General features: G+C 47.6%; 1 protein-coding gene across 4 annotated transcripts in view; it reads right to left on the minus strand.

Moving 5' to 3' along the window:
* The window catches only part of LMO4 (LIM domain only 4), a 17119-nt gene extending 8520 nt beyond the window's left edge, over positions 1-8599 (minus strand). Inside the window, exons 1-2 of one of the 4 annotated variants that reach the window (XM_023641720.2) lie at positions 7836-8599; positions 4846-5084 (exon numbers count right to left, since the gene is read on the minus strand). In XM_023641720.2, the coding sequence (XP_023497488.1) occupies positions 4846-5081 (236 nt within the window). In that variant the 5' untranslated portion in view covers positions 5082-5084; positions 7836-8599. Of the gene's footprint in view, positions 1-4845; positions 5085-5276; positions 5453-5493; positions 5695-7835 lie in introns of those variants that run through there. The other 3 variants (XM_070267348.1, XM_070267347.1, XM_001495584.6) reach the window with 3 other exon arrangements.
* Positions 8600-12892: the final 4293 nt, after the last annotated feature.

Consider the following 12892-nt stretch of genomic DNA (forward strand, 5'->3'; position numbering starts at 1 on the left):
ACATTTTAATCCCTTTTTACCAGAGACCAAGGCTACCATTAGAATTCCACCCTTTTTCTGAAAAGTTGCTTTTTTTTTTTTTTAGAAGGTTTCTGTGCGCTGGAGAGTTAATTATCTAACCAGGGGGACTGTCCAGGACAGTGTTTGATTTAAAAGGCTTGAGGCTTTAGGTGCTCAATTAAGTAGCTATCGGTCTCAGACTGGACTATAATGGGCTCTTTTCTCTTTAACTCAAGCAAGGGGGAGATATACCCCAGGTCAGGCTAATTAAAGCCAGGGGAGTCTTTAATTGTGATGACAGAATCGGTTTCAGTTTCCTTTCTTTGGGTCCTCAGTCCAAGAAGGTCGTTAATATTTCAGCATTTGGGCAATGCAATCAATCACAAACATCAAGAGGTTCCTTATATGGGGAAAAGGGAAAAGCAGGAAAGAAATCCCACCAAACCCCCGAACTTTAAAGGTGCCTTCGCTCGTATTCGAAGAACAGCACGTAGCGTTAGGGCTGTTTGCAGGTTCAGCTCCCACTTTCTTTGCTGACATAAAGACATGGAGCGCAAGTCGTATTTTCAGTTTACTAATAATGCTTAGCATCTTTCCGTAACTTCAGTGGCCAATAGGTGGGCTTATTTTTCCACTGCATTATTACTTCAGGCAAAATACTCGCAATATGGAGCGCTACCTGGCTGTGTTTTCTAAACTGCTTTTAGGCGAGGAGAGGTGCGTTTCTAAGAGTGCGGCTGAAAGGTAGACATTCGTACCTGCAAGTAAATATCAGCAGCCTATCTGAGGAGAAAAATGCACATCCACAGCTACTGATCCAGAAGCAATTGGTTTTCCAGCAGGTTCCTATATTTAATCTAAATTCTGCACCAGCTATATTAAATGTAACAAAGAAATGCAACCCAGAAATTATGCCTGGAGCCAAGTCCATTAAAGGTACTTCGGAATAACTAGAGACCAAGCACCTTAAAAGCACCAGAAGCTATTGATACTTAAGAGGGGGGCTGTGAATAATCGCAACTGCTGCATTAGAGAGGGGAGGGAGGAAAAAAAAAAATCAGCCAAATTACGCTTGGTTAATTCAGAGTAACAGATCTGCCCCCAAGTGAATTGGAGGCCTTGAATTAATTCTGTTATGACAAATCAAGATAAACGTTCCCCCTAAATTGCATGCGATTTAATTAATTTTTGAGATCCTGGGTTTTTTTTTTCCTAGCTAATAGTTCACATGCTCCTGTGCTGTCATTGTGCTTGAGTGGGCAGACTTCAAAGTGATATTAAATAACCAACTATTAGATTTACCTAGCACGTCCTATTGGAAAAGTGCCATTTAATTACCTAGCCTGTTCAATTAAAGGGACAGCATTCTGTGAATATAGCAGCTTGCTGTTGATTACCAGGGAAATGAACTCGCTGTCTGGCGGCGCCTCCATTCCTAACGCTGCCCGCTCCCCAAACAGCGCCACCCCCATCACCGATGCCCCCGCCCGGGGCCCCCACGCCCGGCCTGGCCGCGCTCACTGCGGCTGCGGGCGCCACGTGAACCGCCCAGCGGAGCCCCGGGGAAGAAAGCGCGACCCGCTCGCCCACTCCCGCCCTGCGCTCGCCCCCTCGCGGGCCCGAGGCCGCCGGGCCGCCTGGGCGCCTTGACTGCGGCCTCGGGCGGCGCCGGCCCCCGGCCCTGCCCCGGCCCGGCGAGCGAGAGAGACTCGGGGAGGACCGCCACCCCGGCTTCCGGCGCGTCTCCTCGCCCTCCCCGGACCGGGAGCCCCACCCGTCGGTCTCCGAACTTCCTCCTCGCGCTACACTTTCCGCACCAGTCTTCGGGCCCAAGGTGGGGGTGGAGGAAGAAGGGTTGGAGGAAAGAGAAACAGAGGTTCTAAAGCTCCTTGGTGGCGCCTGGATTGAGCTAGGGGGTCGGGAGCTGGGGGAGCGGGGGCGGGGGGCAATTCCAAGGCTCGCCGACTTCTGTAAAGGGGGGGCAAGCAGGCGTTGTCCCCTTTAAGATCCACCCTCCCCCTCCACTCCACCTCCCCCCCCCAGTCTTTCCCTCCCTCTCTTAGAGGCCAATTTTGTTAATTAAATGTTTTGTTTGCGACGCAGCTCTCATTCATTGCGGACACGTCATTCGGAGCAGATCTAAGCCAGAGACCAGATCTCATTAGATAAAGCCCATCAGAACTAAGAAAATGGAGGAGCCGCTAATTAAAGCTTTTAATTGTGCGGATTCGCTGCAGCAAGGCAGCCGCTTTATCTGAAATCTTGGAGGGAGAGGCGGCGGCAGAAGCCCAGCTCTGCCCAATCGACACTTGGTCGCGCAGGGGGAAGGGACTGGGGAAAAGCAGCGCTCCCCCATCCTCCCCTCCCCTCCCCCCCGAGGCCTCTCCTAGCTCTCCCGCAGCTTTTTAGCCAGATCTTGGTTGTTTTCAAAAAACCACAACCTCAAAGTCAGACAGTTTAAAAGCCCCTTAATAAATCGCTCTGTGGTCCCAGCCAGGCCAAAGAGCCGAAGGGTCTCCTTCACCTGGCGGCCGGCGAGCGGGATTACTCCACTCTTCAGTGGCGGTTCTTGCAGAATTGAAAGCTCCTCCAACAAGTGGGCTGGGGGGAGTCTGGGGAGGGGGTAGCTCAGAGGAAAAGGACCGTGTGTACGCCTCACCACCTTCCCATCGTTTTGGCATCTTGATGGGCAGAGGGAGGGAACAGTGAAGGAAGACTTCAGAGATCCTTTAACTTGGGGGGGGGGGGGGGGGGGTGGAATAGCTCAGCTGCTGCTGCTGAGCCCTGAGCAGAGTAGGAGGCGATCAATTTGGTACTTAGCTAGAACTCATCTTTCCCAGACAGACCTAAGGTTCTCAGGGTAGTATCTAGTTCAAGAGCAAGCCTGGCTCCAGTTTTCAAATCAGAGGAGAAAAGAAAGGAAGTGAGAATATGGACCCAATTAATTTAGGCTCAGGGCTGGGCACAAATCCTCCACTGCTCCATTAAGCCCCGAGAAAACACCAAAGGGGCATTTACATTTGGCCCCAAGAATAGTGAAAGGAATGGAGGCGATTCCAAGAAGCCACTTGCCTAAACTTGTCCTGAGGGAACGCAAGTGGACCCATCTTCGTTTTAATTAGTGGTAATCAGAAGCAAAGGTTTTTTGAAGGCACTTTGAGAAGAGATGAATCTGTACCATTCACCGCATCTGAACAGCATCGTCAATTTTTCCACTTTAAACCACCCTCCTTTCTTACCACAGTTTTCCTCTCTATTTAATTACAATACTGTCAAAGCTCACGGCATTGCTTGGAAGGAGGACGAGAACGCATTACACCCATGCTCCTGCTTTTCTAACATTTACTTCTAAAAGAACACTTAGTGAAATTAATGCTGCCATCTTAATTAAAAAATAAAAGGCCTCTCCCTTCCTATATTTCTTTTGCTTGGCTGATTAAGGATGCCAGCACAGTGGACATAGGTTGCATTATCGAAATAACCAAATGTCATTTTACTCCATCATTTTACACTAATGATATCACTGGGGTAAACATACCCATACTCTGCTCTGAACTGCATTGGGACCTTTTGCAGTTTTATACAAAGTGAGGGAATCACGATAGAGCTAAACTTTGAACAAAATACCTCATCCATTGATTCCCCCTGCATTGAAGAAACAGCAAAATTTTCTACCAATCATTATAAAGAAAACAGTTTAGGACAGAAATTTAAATAGAATGCAATTCCTAAAAGTGAGCGGTTCTCTATTATCAACGGTGTGCGTGTGGGTTTTTTTTTTTTTTAATTACTGGATGTTGAAACAGAACACCTCCTAGAAGCATTCATGTGCATCAGTCTATCAAACCATTTACTCAAATTAAATGTGTAATCCTTCAAATGCCTCCTTTCAAATTAATGAGTTTAAGTAGCTTGAGTTCACCTGAAAAGATCCTATAGGCACCTGACCTCCTGAATTCTTTCCATTAATTGCACTGAAACTTGTTGGAAAAGACTGCTTACACGGGCATATGAATGTTCCTATACATTGCTTTAAAATGCAAGATTAGTATAATTCTATAGCCTCTTTTCCTAAATCTCTTTTGGGGATCAAGAGTAGTGACACAAACGACAACAACAAAAAAACCAAAATCTGAACATTCCTCAACTGAAAAAACAGCAAATTCTAAATCGCAAACCACACACTAACACTGAGCACTGCCAGGCTCCAAGGAGCAGTATATAAAGAGAAACATTCCCATTAAGGTTTTTTGTTTGGGCTTTTTTTTCCCCCTATGAGAAGAATTAAAGTCTTTAAACTGATGGGCAATCAGCATTTTTCACCAAGGGCACAAAGAATGAGTCACAGTTTTCCACTCAAAAAAAGTTTAAAGGTGCTTATGTAAATATCATAATTAGCCATCACCATAGGCAAATCATTTCCACTAACTACACTTATTTTTAAGTCAGTATTTTGTCTCCGAGTTCCTATGTAGGTCTCTACCTTGCTTTAAGAAAGCACCTAACTCCCACTAGAAATGTTTATTTTTAGCAGAGGGTCCAGCTGGGGCTGACCACTTAAAATTTTGGTCCCGAGAGTGCCCAACCTTTGCACACCTAGTGGCCCAGTCCCACCAGATGGGCAGTTTCTACTTAGTATGGCATTTGCCATTAATTTGTCATTAAAAATTAGAAGATGAACACATGCTTCTTCAACTCCTTACATTCGGCCAACCAGAAGGTTTTTGAGGGGAAGGCTACCATGTATTCTCATAGTGCCCTGCTCCTTTCCTTAAAACCCTTGGTAACCTTTGGTCTTGCCATTGCTCTGCTCGCCCATCTCGGGGAAAGGCAGCCAAGTCTTACCTAATGTAGTCATTTCTGCAAAGGATCATGCCGCTCTTGGTGTAACAGGACGTGCCGATGTCGCCCAGCTGCGCCTGGCAGCAGGAGCACTTGAGGCACCGGCTGTGCCAGTAGCTGTCCATGGCATAGAGCAGAAAGCGGTCCGCAATCTTGCCCCCGCAGCCTGCGCACCGCTTCCAGGAGAGGGAGCCGGCCGTCACCGGGGGCGGCTGTGAGCTGCTGCCCGGATTCACCATGGTCTGCAGAGGGCGGGAAGGGGACAGGGAGAGAAAGACAAAACAGGGGCGATGCAAAAGTTAGTAATCGCCGCGCAAGAGAGCGAACCCGTTCCCCCGCAGAGCTGCTGGAAGGAAGCAGCAGGGCAAGGGCGGGAAGGAGGGTGAGGGGGAGAAGGAAGGGGGGAGGCTCGCCGGCAGCAGCCGCCTGTTTACTTTTCTCAAGCTTTGTTCTGGGGCCACGAGCTCCTCTCAACTTTCCAGCGCTCGCCGCCGCTGACAATTTCAGCTTGGGTACTGTCAAAACTCCGAGAGCGAGGCTCGGCGGCGCGCTCCACCGCTCGCGGCGCCTCCTCCCAGCCCCCGCCCCCGCCCACTGCCCCCTCCTCCCCTCCTTCTCCGCCCGCCTCCAGCAAATGAGGGTCAAACCCACCCACCGCCGCGCCCGGCCCCTCCCCGGCCCCCGCCAAGCCCCGAGTGCGAGCCGAGGGGAGTGGGGAGGCGGCCCCCGCCGCAGCCACGTTCCCTCCCGAGCTCTGCCTTGGGAAGTGCAGCTGCAGTTCACAAGTTGGAAATAGTTCGGTTTTCTGAAAGGGAAGGAGGGAGGAACTGGCAGAGGGGAGATGGAGAGCTTGGTAGTGGGAGGGGAGGCGAGGGGACGAGGACGGGGAGGTGGGGGCGGGGGGGAGGCGCTGCGGTGTGTAAAGTTGCGAAACTGGTTTTTCGTATTTTAAACAGCACCTTTCACATGCCATTGTGGTGACCGCCATCTCCCATTATTGTTCCAAATCTCATTTCATTTTGAAGATCAATGAGTGTTTTCTCTGGGTTTTCAGGACACAGGCAAGAATAATAGATCATTGAACTTTAGGATGCCTGTTAACTTCCTATACAAACACTCTCCACTTTGGTCTCACTAATCTGCCCTTGATCAGCAATTTAAATGCTAAAGCTTTGTTCCTCGGGGAGGGGGGGGGGGGCGTTACAGATAATATGCGAGAAAGGACTATTAAAGGATGCACAAGTTATATTCCAGCCCGTCCTGCTGTCACCAAAAACTGCTTTTAAAAATTCCCCACTCTTTCTAATGAATGTCACGAGAGAAGCAACCGGGGTATAATATAGGAATCAATTTATAAAGCTTAGCCTAAACCGATTAATTTGTTGCCTCCAATCCCGAGTCCAATAAAGTCCTAGTGTTCCTCCAGTCACTTATTCTATAAAAAGATCAAGTTATTTACTGCCAATTAAGCAGCCTGTTTTGTCTTTGTCCTCTGTAAGCCGAGAGTGTGGGCTCCCCCCGAGGCTCCCGGCTATCTGCTCAAGACGTTCAGCTGATACCTCAGGAGGGAGAGGGCGAACTTTGCCTGTCCCCGGCCCAACTTGGCTGCTGCAAAAAAACGAGGGGAAGGGAACGAAACAAGGACTCGGGTTCCTTAAATAGGCCGATTTTAAACACATTTCCTCCGAAAGAGTCCCGGAACGTGTATCCAGCGACCGCACAATAAACCAGAATAAGAACTGCACCAATTAAGCTGTAACAAAACCCCGAGACTTTGGAAACAGGACCACTCTAAAACCCATTAGCATTGCATTTATCCGAATGCATCATACCTTTATGTAAATTGATTTATCTGATGCATTTACTCGAGGAATTGCTTTTTGTTACAATTTCAGACCTAACCCAAATGAATCTGCATTTCCTGCCCTAGGTCTTTAAACTGTTTCCCCCAACGTTTTAATCGCTCCGAATTCCTTTTTAAAAGGGGAGAGGGAGGGAGGAGATTCCAAGCTCTTCCCCGCCCCCATCTTTGGTGAGAGGTAAATATATATGTATATTTTTTTTGAAAAGGAAACATTACACTGAGAAAAGCATCCAGTAACCCCATTAGCCAAAGCTCTTAAGGACAAGCAATACCTTAATGCTGATTAAATCTAAAAGAGATGAATCAAGAGGACTGACCAGAAACGGACTCCCCTGATAACTAAGGACGGGCCCTCATCAAGTTTCATTTAGAGTTGGAAAAAAAAAAGAAAGCTTTTAAGTTAAATAGGCTTATACTCTAGTAATTACATAGCCAAGCAATTTAGGTCCTGGGATAGTCAGTGAAATAGAAAGCAGAACTGGCAGCTAGAGGCAAAATCTGCCCCCCTTTAACAACGTCTCTGGTGTTTTTTAATGGAGACCGAGGGAGGGACAAACGTAGCGCTGGCAATTTGTAGTACAAAAATGGATGCTTAATTCATGTCTTGATTTTAATTAGGTGATTCACCGGATTTCTCCTGGATTGGAACAAAAGACTTATAAGCCAAGAGGAATTTTTTTAAAAGAACCAGCAATACCGAATCCTGCTCACTTAGATCCTTTCTGCCACTGTTTCAAAATTAGTGTTTACGGGGGGGGGGGGGAGGTCGTGACTATTTCCCCCACACTACTTCTCATACTCACACCCTCATTTAAGCACCCCCTGCCTTTCCCTTAGGAACTGAAAATATCCCCACCGCCCTCCAAGGTCCCCACCAGCCCGGTCTCCAAGAAGAACCCTTTTGTAAGCAGGAACCGCTACAAAGCTGGCGGCCCGGGGCTGCCCTCCGTGCTAGCTCGCAGGCCGGCCTCGGTAGTTTCAGACTCGCGCATTATCTAAGCCGACGTATTGTTTACTTGCAATTTGGGACGGTCAAGGGAAAGAAGCCAAAGAAAACAGCCCTGGCCCCAATCGGCCCCCTCCTCCCTCTCCCCCCTCCCCGCCCGCGGCTCCCCAGCCGTCCCCTTACCTGCTTTTCCCCTATATTGCAATATTGCGAGAGGCGGCGGCGGCGAAATGCGAGCGAAGCTGCTCGGCTTCCAAGGAAGGGGCGCCTTGGCTGGCGGAGCTGGAGGGGGGGGGGGGAGTTCTCGCAGAAGCAGGAAAGGGGAGGAGGGGGCTACGGGCTGCTCTTTTTTTTTTTTTTTTTTTTTAACGCGTTGCTCTGAGGCTAGGTTGGGGGGGCCCCACGTAAGTGGCAAGCGGCCGGGAGCAGAAGTGTCAGTCTCAGTCCCCGTCCTTCTCCTCCGCCTCCGGCTCCGCGCGAGCAGCTGCAGGAGCCCTCGGCCCGCGCGGCGCGGCGCAGCGGCAGCAACTGCTGCAATCGCTGCTGCAAGTTTGGCAATGTGGCTTCACTTTGTATATGCCCCCGCCCGGAGGCCCCCGCCCCGCCCGCGCTCCTCCCGCTCCTCCTCCTCCACCGCCTTCCTCCCTCCCGCGCGCTCGCTGGCACGCTCCGGGCTGGCGGCGGCGGCGGCCGCTCGGCCGAGCTTCCTGCACCTCCGGCCGGGGAGCAGCCGCAGAAACAACAGCCCCGGGAGCGGCGGCGGGCGGGGCGGAGGCCGGCCGGGCGCGCCCCGGGGTCGGGAGCTGCGGCCGGCCGGGCCCGGCGCGCTGGAAGCGGCGCCGCTGCCGGGGCGGCTGCCGGGGCTGCTGCTGCCCGGCTCGGAGGCGGCGGCGGCGGCGCTGGCCTCTAGCCGGCTCGCTCGCTCCCTCGGCGGCTCTTACACATGTGTTACTGACAGAGCAGAATCCCAACTACTCCCCGGCTCGGCCGCCGACGTCAGCCGCCCTCAGCCACTGGGCGGCCGGATTGTTCAGGCGGAATAATAAAACCTGCCAATCCGGGGAAGGACAAAGGGATGACTGAAACGAGCCTCTGGGGGCGGGGGAGAGAGGGAGGCGGCGGAGCGGGCGGAGGAAGGAGAAGGGAAGGACCGGAATCAGGTGGGGAGAAGTGGCCTGGGCGCCGGGGCCCCCGCCGGGGCTGCTCTCCGCGGCCCGGGAGGGCGAGCCGGGGCGCGGGCCGCCGCACCTGCCTCCTCGGCGCGCGGGGTCCCTCGGGACCCGCACGCGCTCGCCCCTCGGGGTCTGCCCTCCCCTCGCGCGGAGACGAGACCCGAGGAAACTTACTTCGCGTCTTTCTCAGAAATGGGTCTCTTCCTGTTGGGAAAGAAACGTCTTCTCTAAATCTTGGGGCAGTGGACTTCACGCACACGCAGAAGAGGGGGTTTCTGAAGAAATTCACGGGGTTAGAAATTTATGAACCTTAGCGGAAGTTTAGTTAAAAGGGTAAAAAGTAAGGGAGTCAATAGTTCCTAAAAGTTGCCTACTTACGCCCTCTTCTCTCCATTAACCCGACTATAAGCTATATGGCTAGTATGCATTTCAGAGATATTTGTCATTGTTGGTGATAAAAAGATCACAGTCCTTATTTTCGAAGTTGAGGGAAACTTCAGGGAGAAAGCCTTGGCCCTCTGTCCACCCCGCTGGAGAGGATCAGAGGCGGAATTTCTCATAGCCCCAAAAAGCAATGGAAGTAATTGCAAGATTCGCCAATCTGACAGCCTCTGGCGAGTAGGAAAGGTCACTGGTGGTATAAATCAAGTCTTGAGGAATGCTTTTAGGGTGCTAGCCTGAGTCTCTTTCCAGGCCCGAGGCTCGGCTTCTTAGATGCTTGAGTACCTAGTCATTCAATTTTATCTTCTCTGCCAAATAGGTTTAATAAAGCTCTGATCTGAGGCTAATATTGGGTCTGATTATTATTAGTAAGTTCCAGAGAGATTTTTCTGGTGGAAATTATCATGAAAGTGCAAAGCCCTTCTGCTAAGTATCATTAAGTAAAACCAGCCTTGTGGGACGAGTTTTCATCTTGTATTACACTCAGTACTCCTAGATTGAGGACAGGAACCTGCGGAAGAATCTGGCTAGACAATACAGATGTTAAACATCTATGGTTTTAGTGTCTGGGGTATTTCTGTCTTTCAAACCAACAAAATTAAGGCTGCCAAAGAAACAATAATCCTTGCTTATAACATCAAGCAGAGGACATTTTAAATACAAATTAGAATACTCTGTTTTATTTTATATTTCTAGCACCTCAAAATTAAATGACATTGATTGGTATTTAACATTGCATTTTTATGATCGTCACTTTGTGCACATATGAAAAACATTTTTTAAAAAATCATTTAAACTGCAATAGTAATTAAAATGTCCCATATAGAAAATGGCTGCAGATGAGTGTGATTAAAGAAGGCCAACTTAAAAAGATGTGATGTTCCTTGAAGGTTAGTAAAGAAAACTCAATTGCGCCGAATGAGGAAAGGAACCCCATAAACAAATAATACACACATTTTAATTCCCTGGTTCAGTTTCAATTCGTGAATAATTTCTAATAAAAGGAGATGACATATGATCTTAGTGGGCTACAATTAAGTTATGATTTGTCTTTGTCATGTACAAGTAAATTTCCTTCTCTGGGCCTTAATTTTCTCATCTACAAATGAAGACGTTAAGCCAAATGGTCTTTATTTTTCCTTTTTCTTAAGTAACTTTAAGTAGAACGCATAATGCATAAGTCTGTAATGAACTGTGGTACTTTAGGAGTTTCCCAAAGTATGTACATTAAAATGAAAACTTTATTTTAAAATAAAATGTTAGAAATTTAACCGGACACATACTCAGATATCACTGATGATTATCCAGAGGATCCACATCGTTTTGGTGGAAGGAAGAAAGGAGAGAAGGATGGATGAAACTTTGAATATACATCTCTAGGCTAGAAGGGGCCTAGGAGGGAGTTCTAGTGCTCTGGCTGTAGCTGTGTGTGGCGTGAGGTCTTTACACATGTCGCAGCAGATTGAAGTGGGTGGGAGTATATTACCAGAGAGCTTTATTTGCTGATGTTGTGGTTATAGAAATACAAAAGCGATAATGGCTAACAGTCTCTCTTCTGAGAGGTAGGGAGTAAATACGTTTCACTGTAATCAAAATTCAGGTGTACTTTAACCACAGCGCCACCTCTGGGTAGTCTTTATTTCTGCATTCTTTTCATTTAGCTGTCCTTTCTCCTCTGGGTAGCAAGATGGGTGGTTAATCTTTTATTTCCTCTGATGCTAAACTCACAAAAACTGTGTAAATACACACATGTTCATTATGGGTAAGGGAGTTCTGTATTCAGGTATTCTTTAAAACAAATATAAAACAGTCCTCAAAGTAATGATCCTGGTGTATAGTAAAATTGCCTAAATTCAAAATAATATTATATTGTGCAGTTCTAGATATTTCTGCTCATCATACATTCATAATTCAGCCTACTCACCTACCATGAGAAAAAAGTGCAGTGCTTTAGAAAAGAAAGAGAAACAAGTTGTTTCTTTCTTGAATCCTAATTAAATATGGGAACTATATTGATCCTAGCTCAAGCCCTCATTCTCCTGACTAGTCCCAAAATTATTTGTCCTACCTTCCCCTCTCCTCATTTAAGTCCTTCAATCATAATCATTTTTCCATTCTCCAAGTGACAGCTGCCTAAGAATCTCCCACGGACAGCATTCCACACAGACCCATGTCGCCTTCGGTGCCTTGAGAAGGGCCAGCCTATTTGATGCTCATGTGGCAACCTCCCAGACAAAGTGCCCCCAGCTCGTCCTCCAGAAAAAGACATTTTATCCTTTTAAAGTCAATGCAAAACTGGTTTTGAAGGCAGTCTTTTTAGGAAGGAAATTTTTTTAAACCCTGCCTACCTTTATTGCTGCCATCACAGAGCTCCCTTGAAATGAAAAGGTTCAGCTGAGGTGAGTCTGAAACGCTTGAGTCTAGGGCAACGATTCCAAAGCGTAAAACGTGTGAAGAGAACAAGGGGAATGTTAGTTACCAACAGATGGAACGAGAACCCAAGGAGGAGGAAGGGCAGGTGGGTCCCACCAGTGTTGGCGGCGGTGGTGTAGGAGGGGGTGGGGACACACTGCCCAGTAGGTAGTCAGGAAGGCTACTGCAGCATTTGAGAACAGGGGTTTGTAGCAAACCCAGCTTATCGAGAGGACTACATTTCAAAGAACCATTTCTTGACTTTAAATAATAATATTTTAAATTTACTGACTGCCTTGTATTAGTATTTCTCAAAATCCCTTATAAATATACATATCTCACTAAGTATTTCATGCGATAAAGGGGTAGGTGGTTGCCTTATTAGATCATTCTTTTTTTTTTCTTTTAGGGTTATATCATCTAGGTGATGATTTCATTTTTTTCCCCAAAGGTATGCTTTTTTTGGTGAGGAAACTTGGCCCTGAGCTAACATCTGTTGCCAGTCTTCCTCTTTTTTTTTTTTTTTCTTCCCCAGTACATAGTTGTATATCCTAGTTGTAGGTCATTCTAAGTCTTCTATGTGGGACGCCACCACAGCATGGCTTGATGAGCGGTGTGTATGTCCACACCCATGATCTGAACTGGCGAACCCTGGGCCACCAAAGCAGAGCTCACAAACTTAACCGCTCAGCCACGGGGATGGCCCCTCTTTTTTTTTAAGCAATCCAAATGTGTACACTTGGTAAATGTCTCACCAAATTATATTAATCAGTATTTAGGAAGTACTATCCTAAACTGTCTTTTATAGGGCAACGTAAAAGCATAGTGAAGTTGATTTTAATAAATATATAAATAAAATAAAATAATAGGAAGATCACTGAGCAAAATGAAACAGTATTTATATTGTTGTGATCAGAAATAGAATTTAAGCTGTAGGTTTTGCTTTTAATTATTCTATTTGATTAGAACATTTGAAACTCCTAGTGATGATGGGAAAGTTGGAAAAGATGATGGGAAAGAAGAATATACATCTGTGACACATTATTTTGCCTGATGTAGCAAGGCCACTTTTATCACAGTGGCAAGAAAAGACTCACTTTCTTCATCCATGTTTATTGGGGGAGGAATAGGACCCTAAAAATCCCCCAAATCTGCCTAAGAACTATCAGCAAATCTTGATACATGAATATATTTCATAGTGATGACATGGTAGGA

This window comes from Equus caballus, chromosome 5, assembly GCF_041296265.1.
Source record: "Equus caballus isolate H_3958 breed thoroughbred chromosome 5, TB-T2T, whole genome shotgun sequence".
Classification (NCBI taxonomy): domain Eukaryota; kingdom Metazoa; phylum Chordata; class Mammalia; order Perissodactyla; family Equidae; genus Equus; species Equus caballus.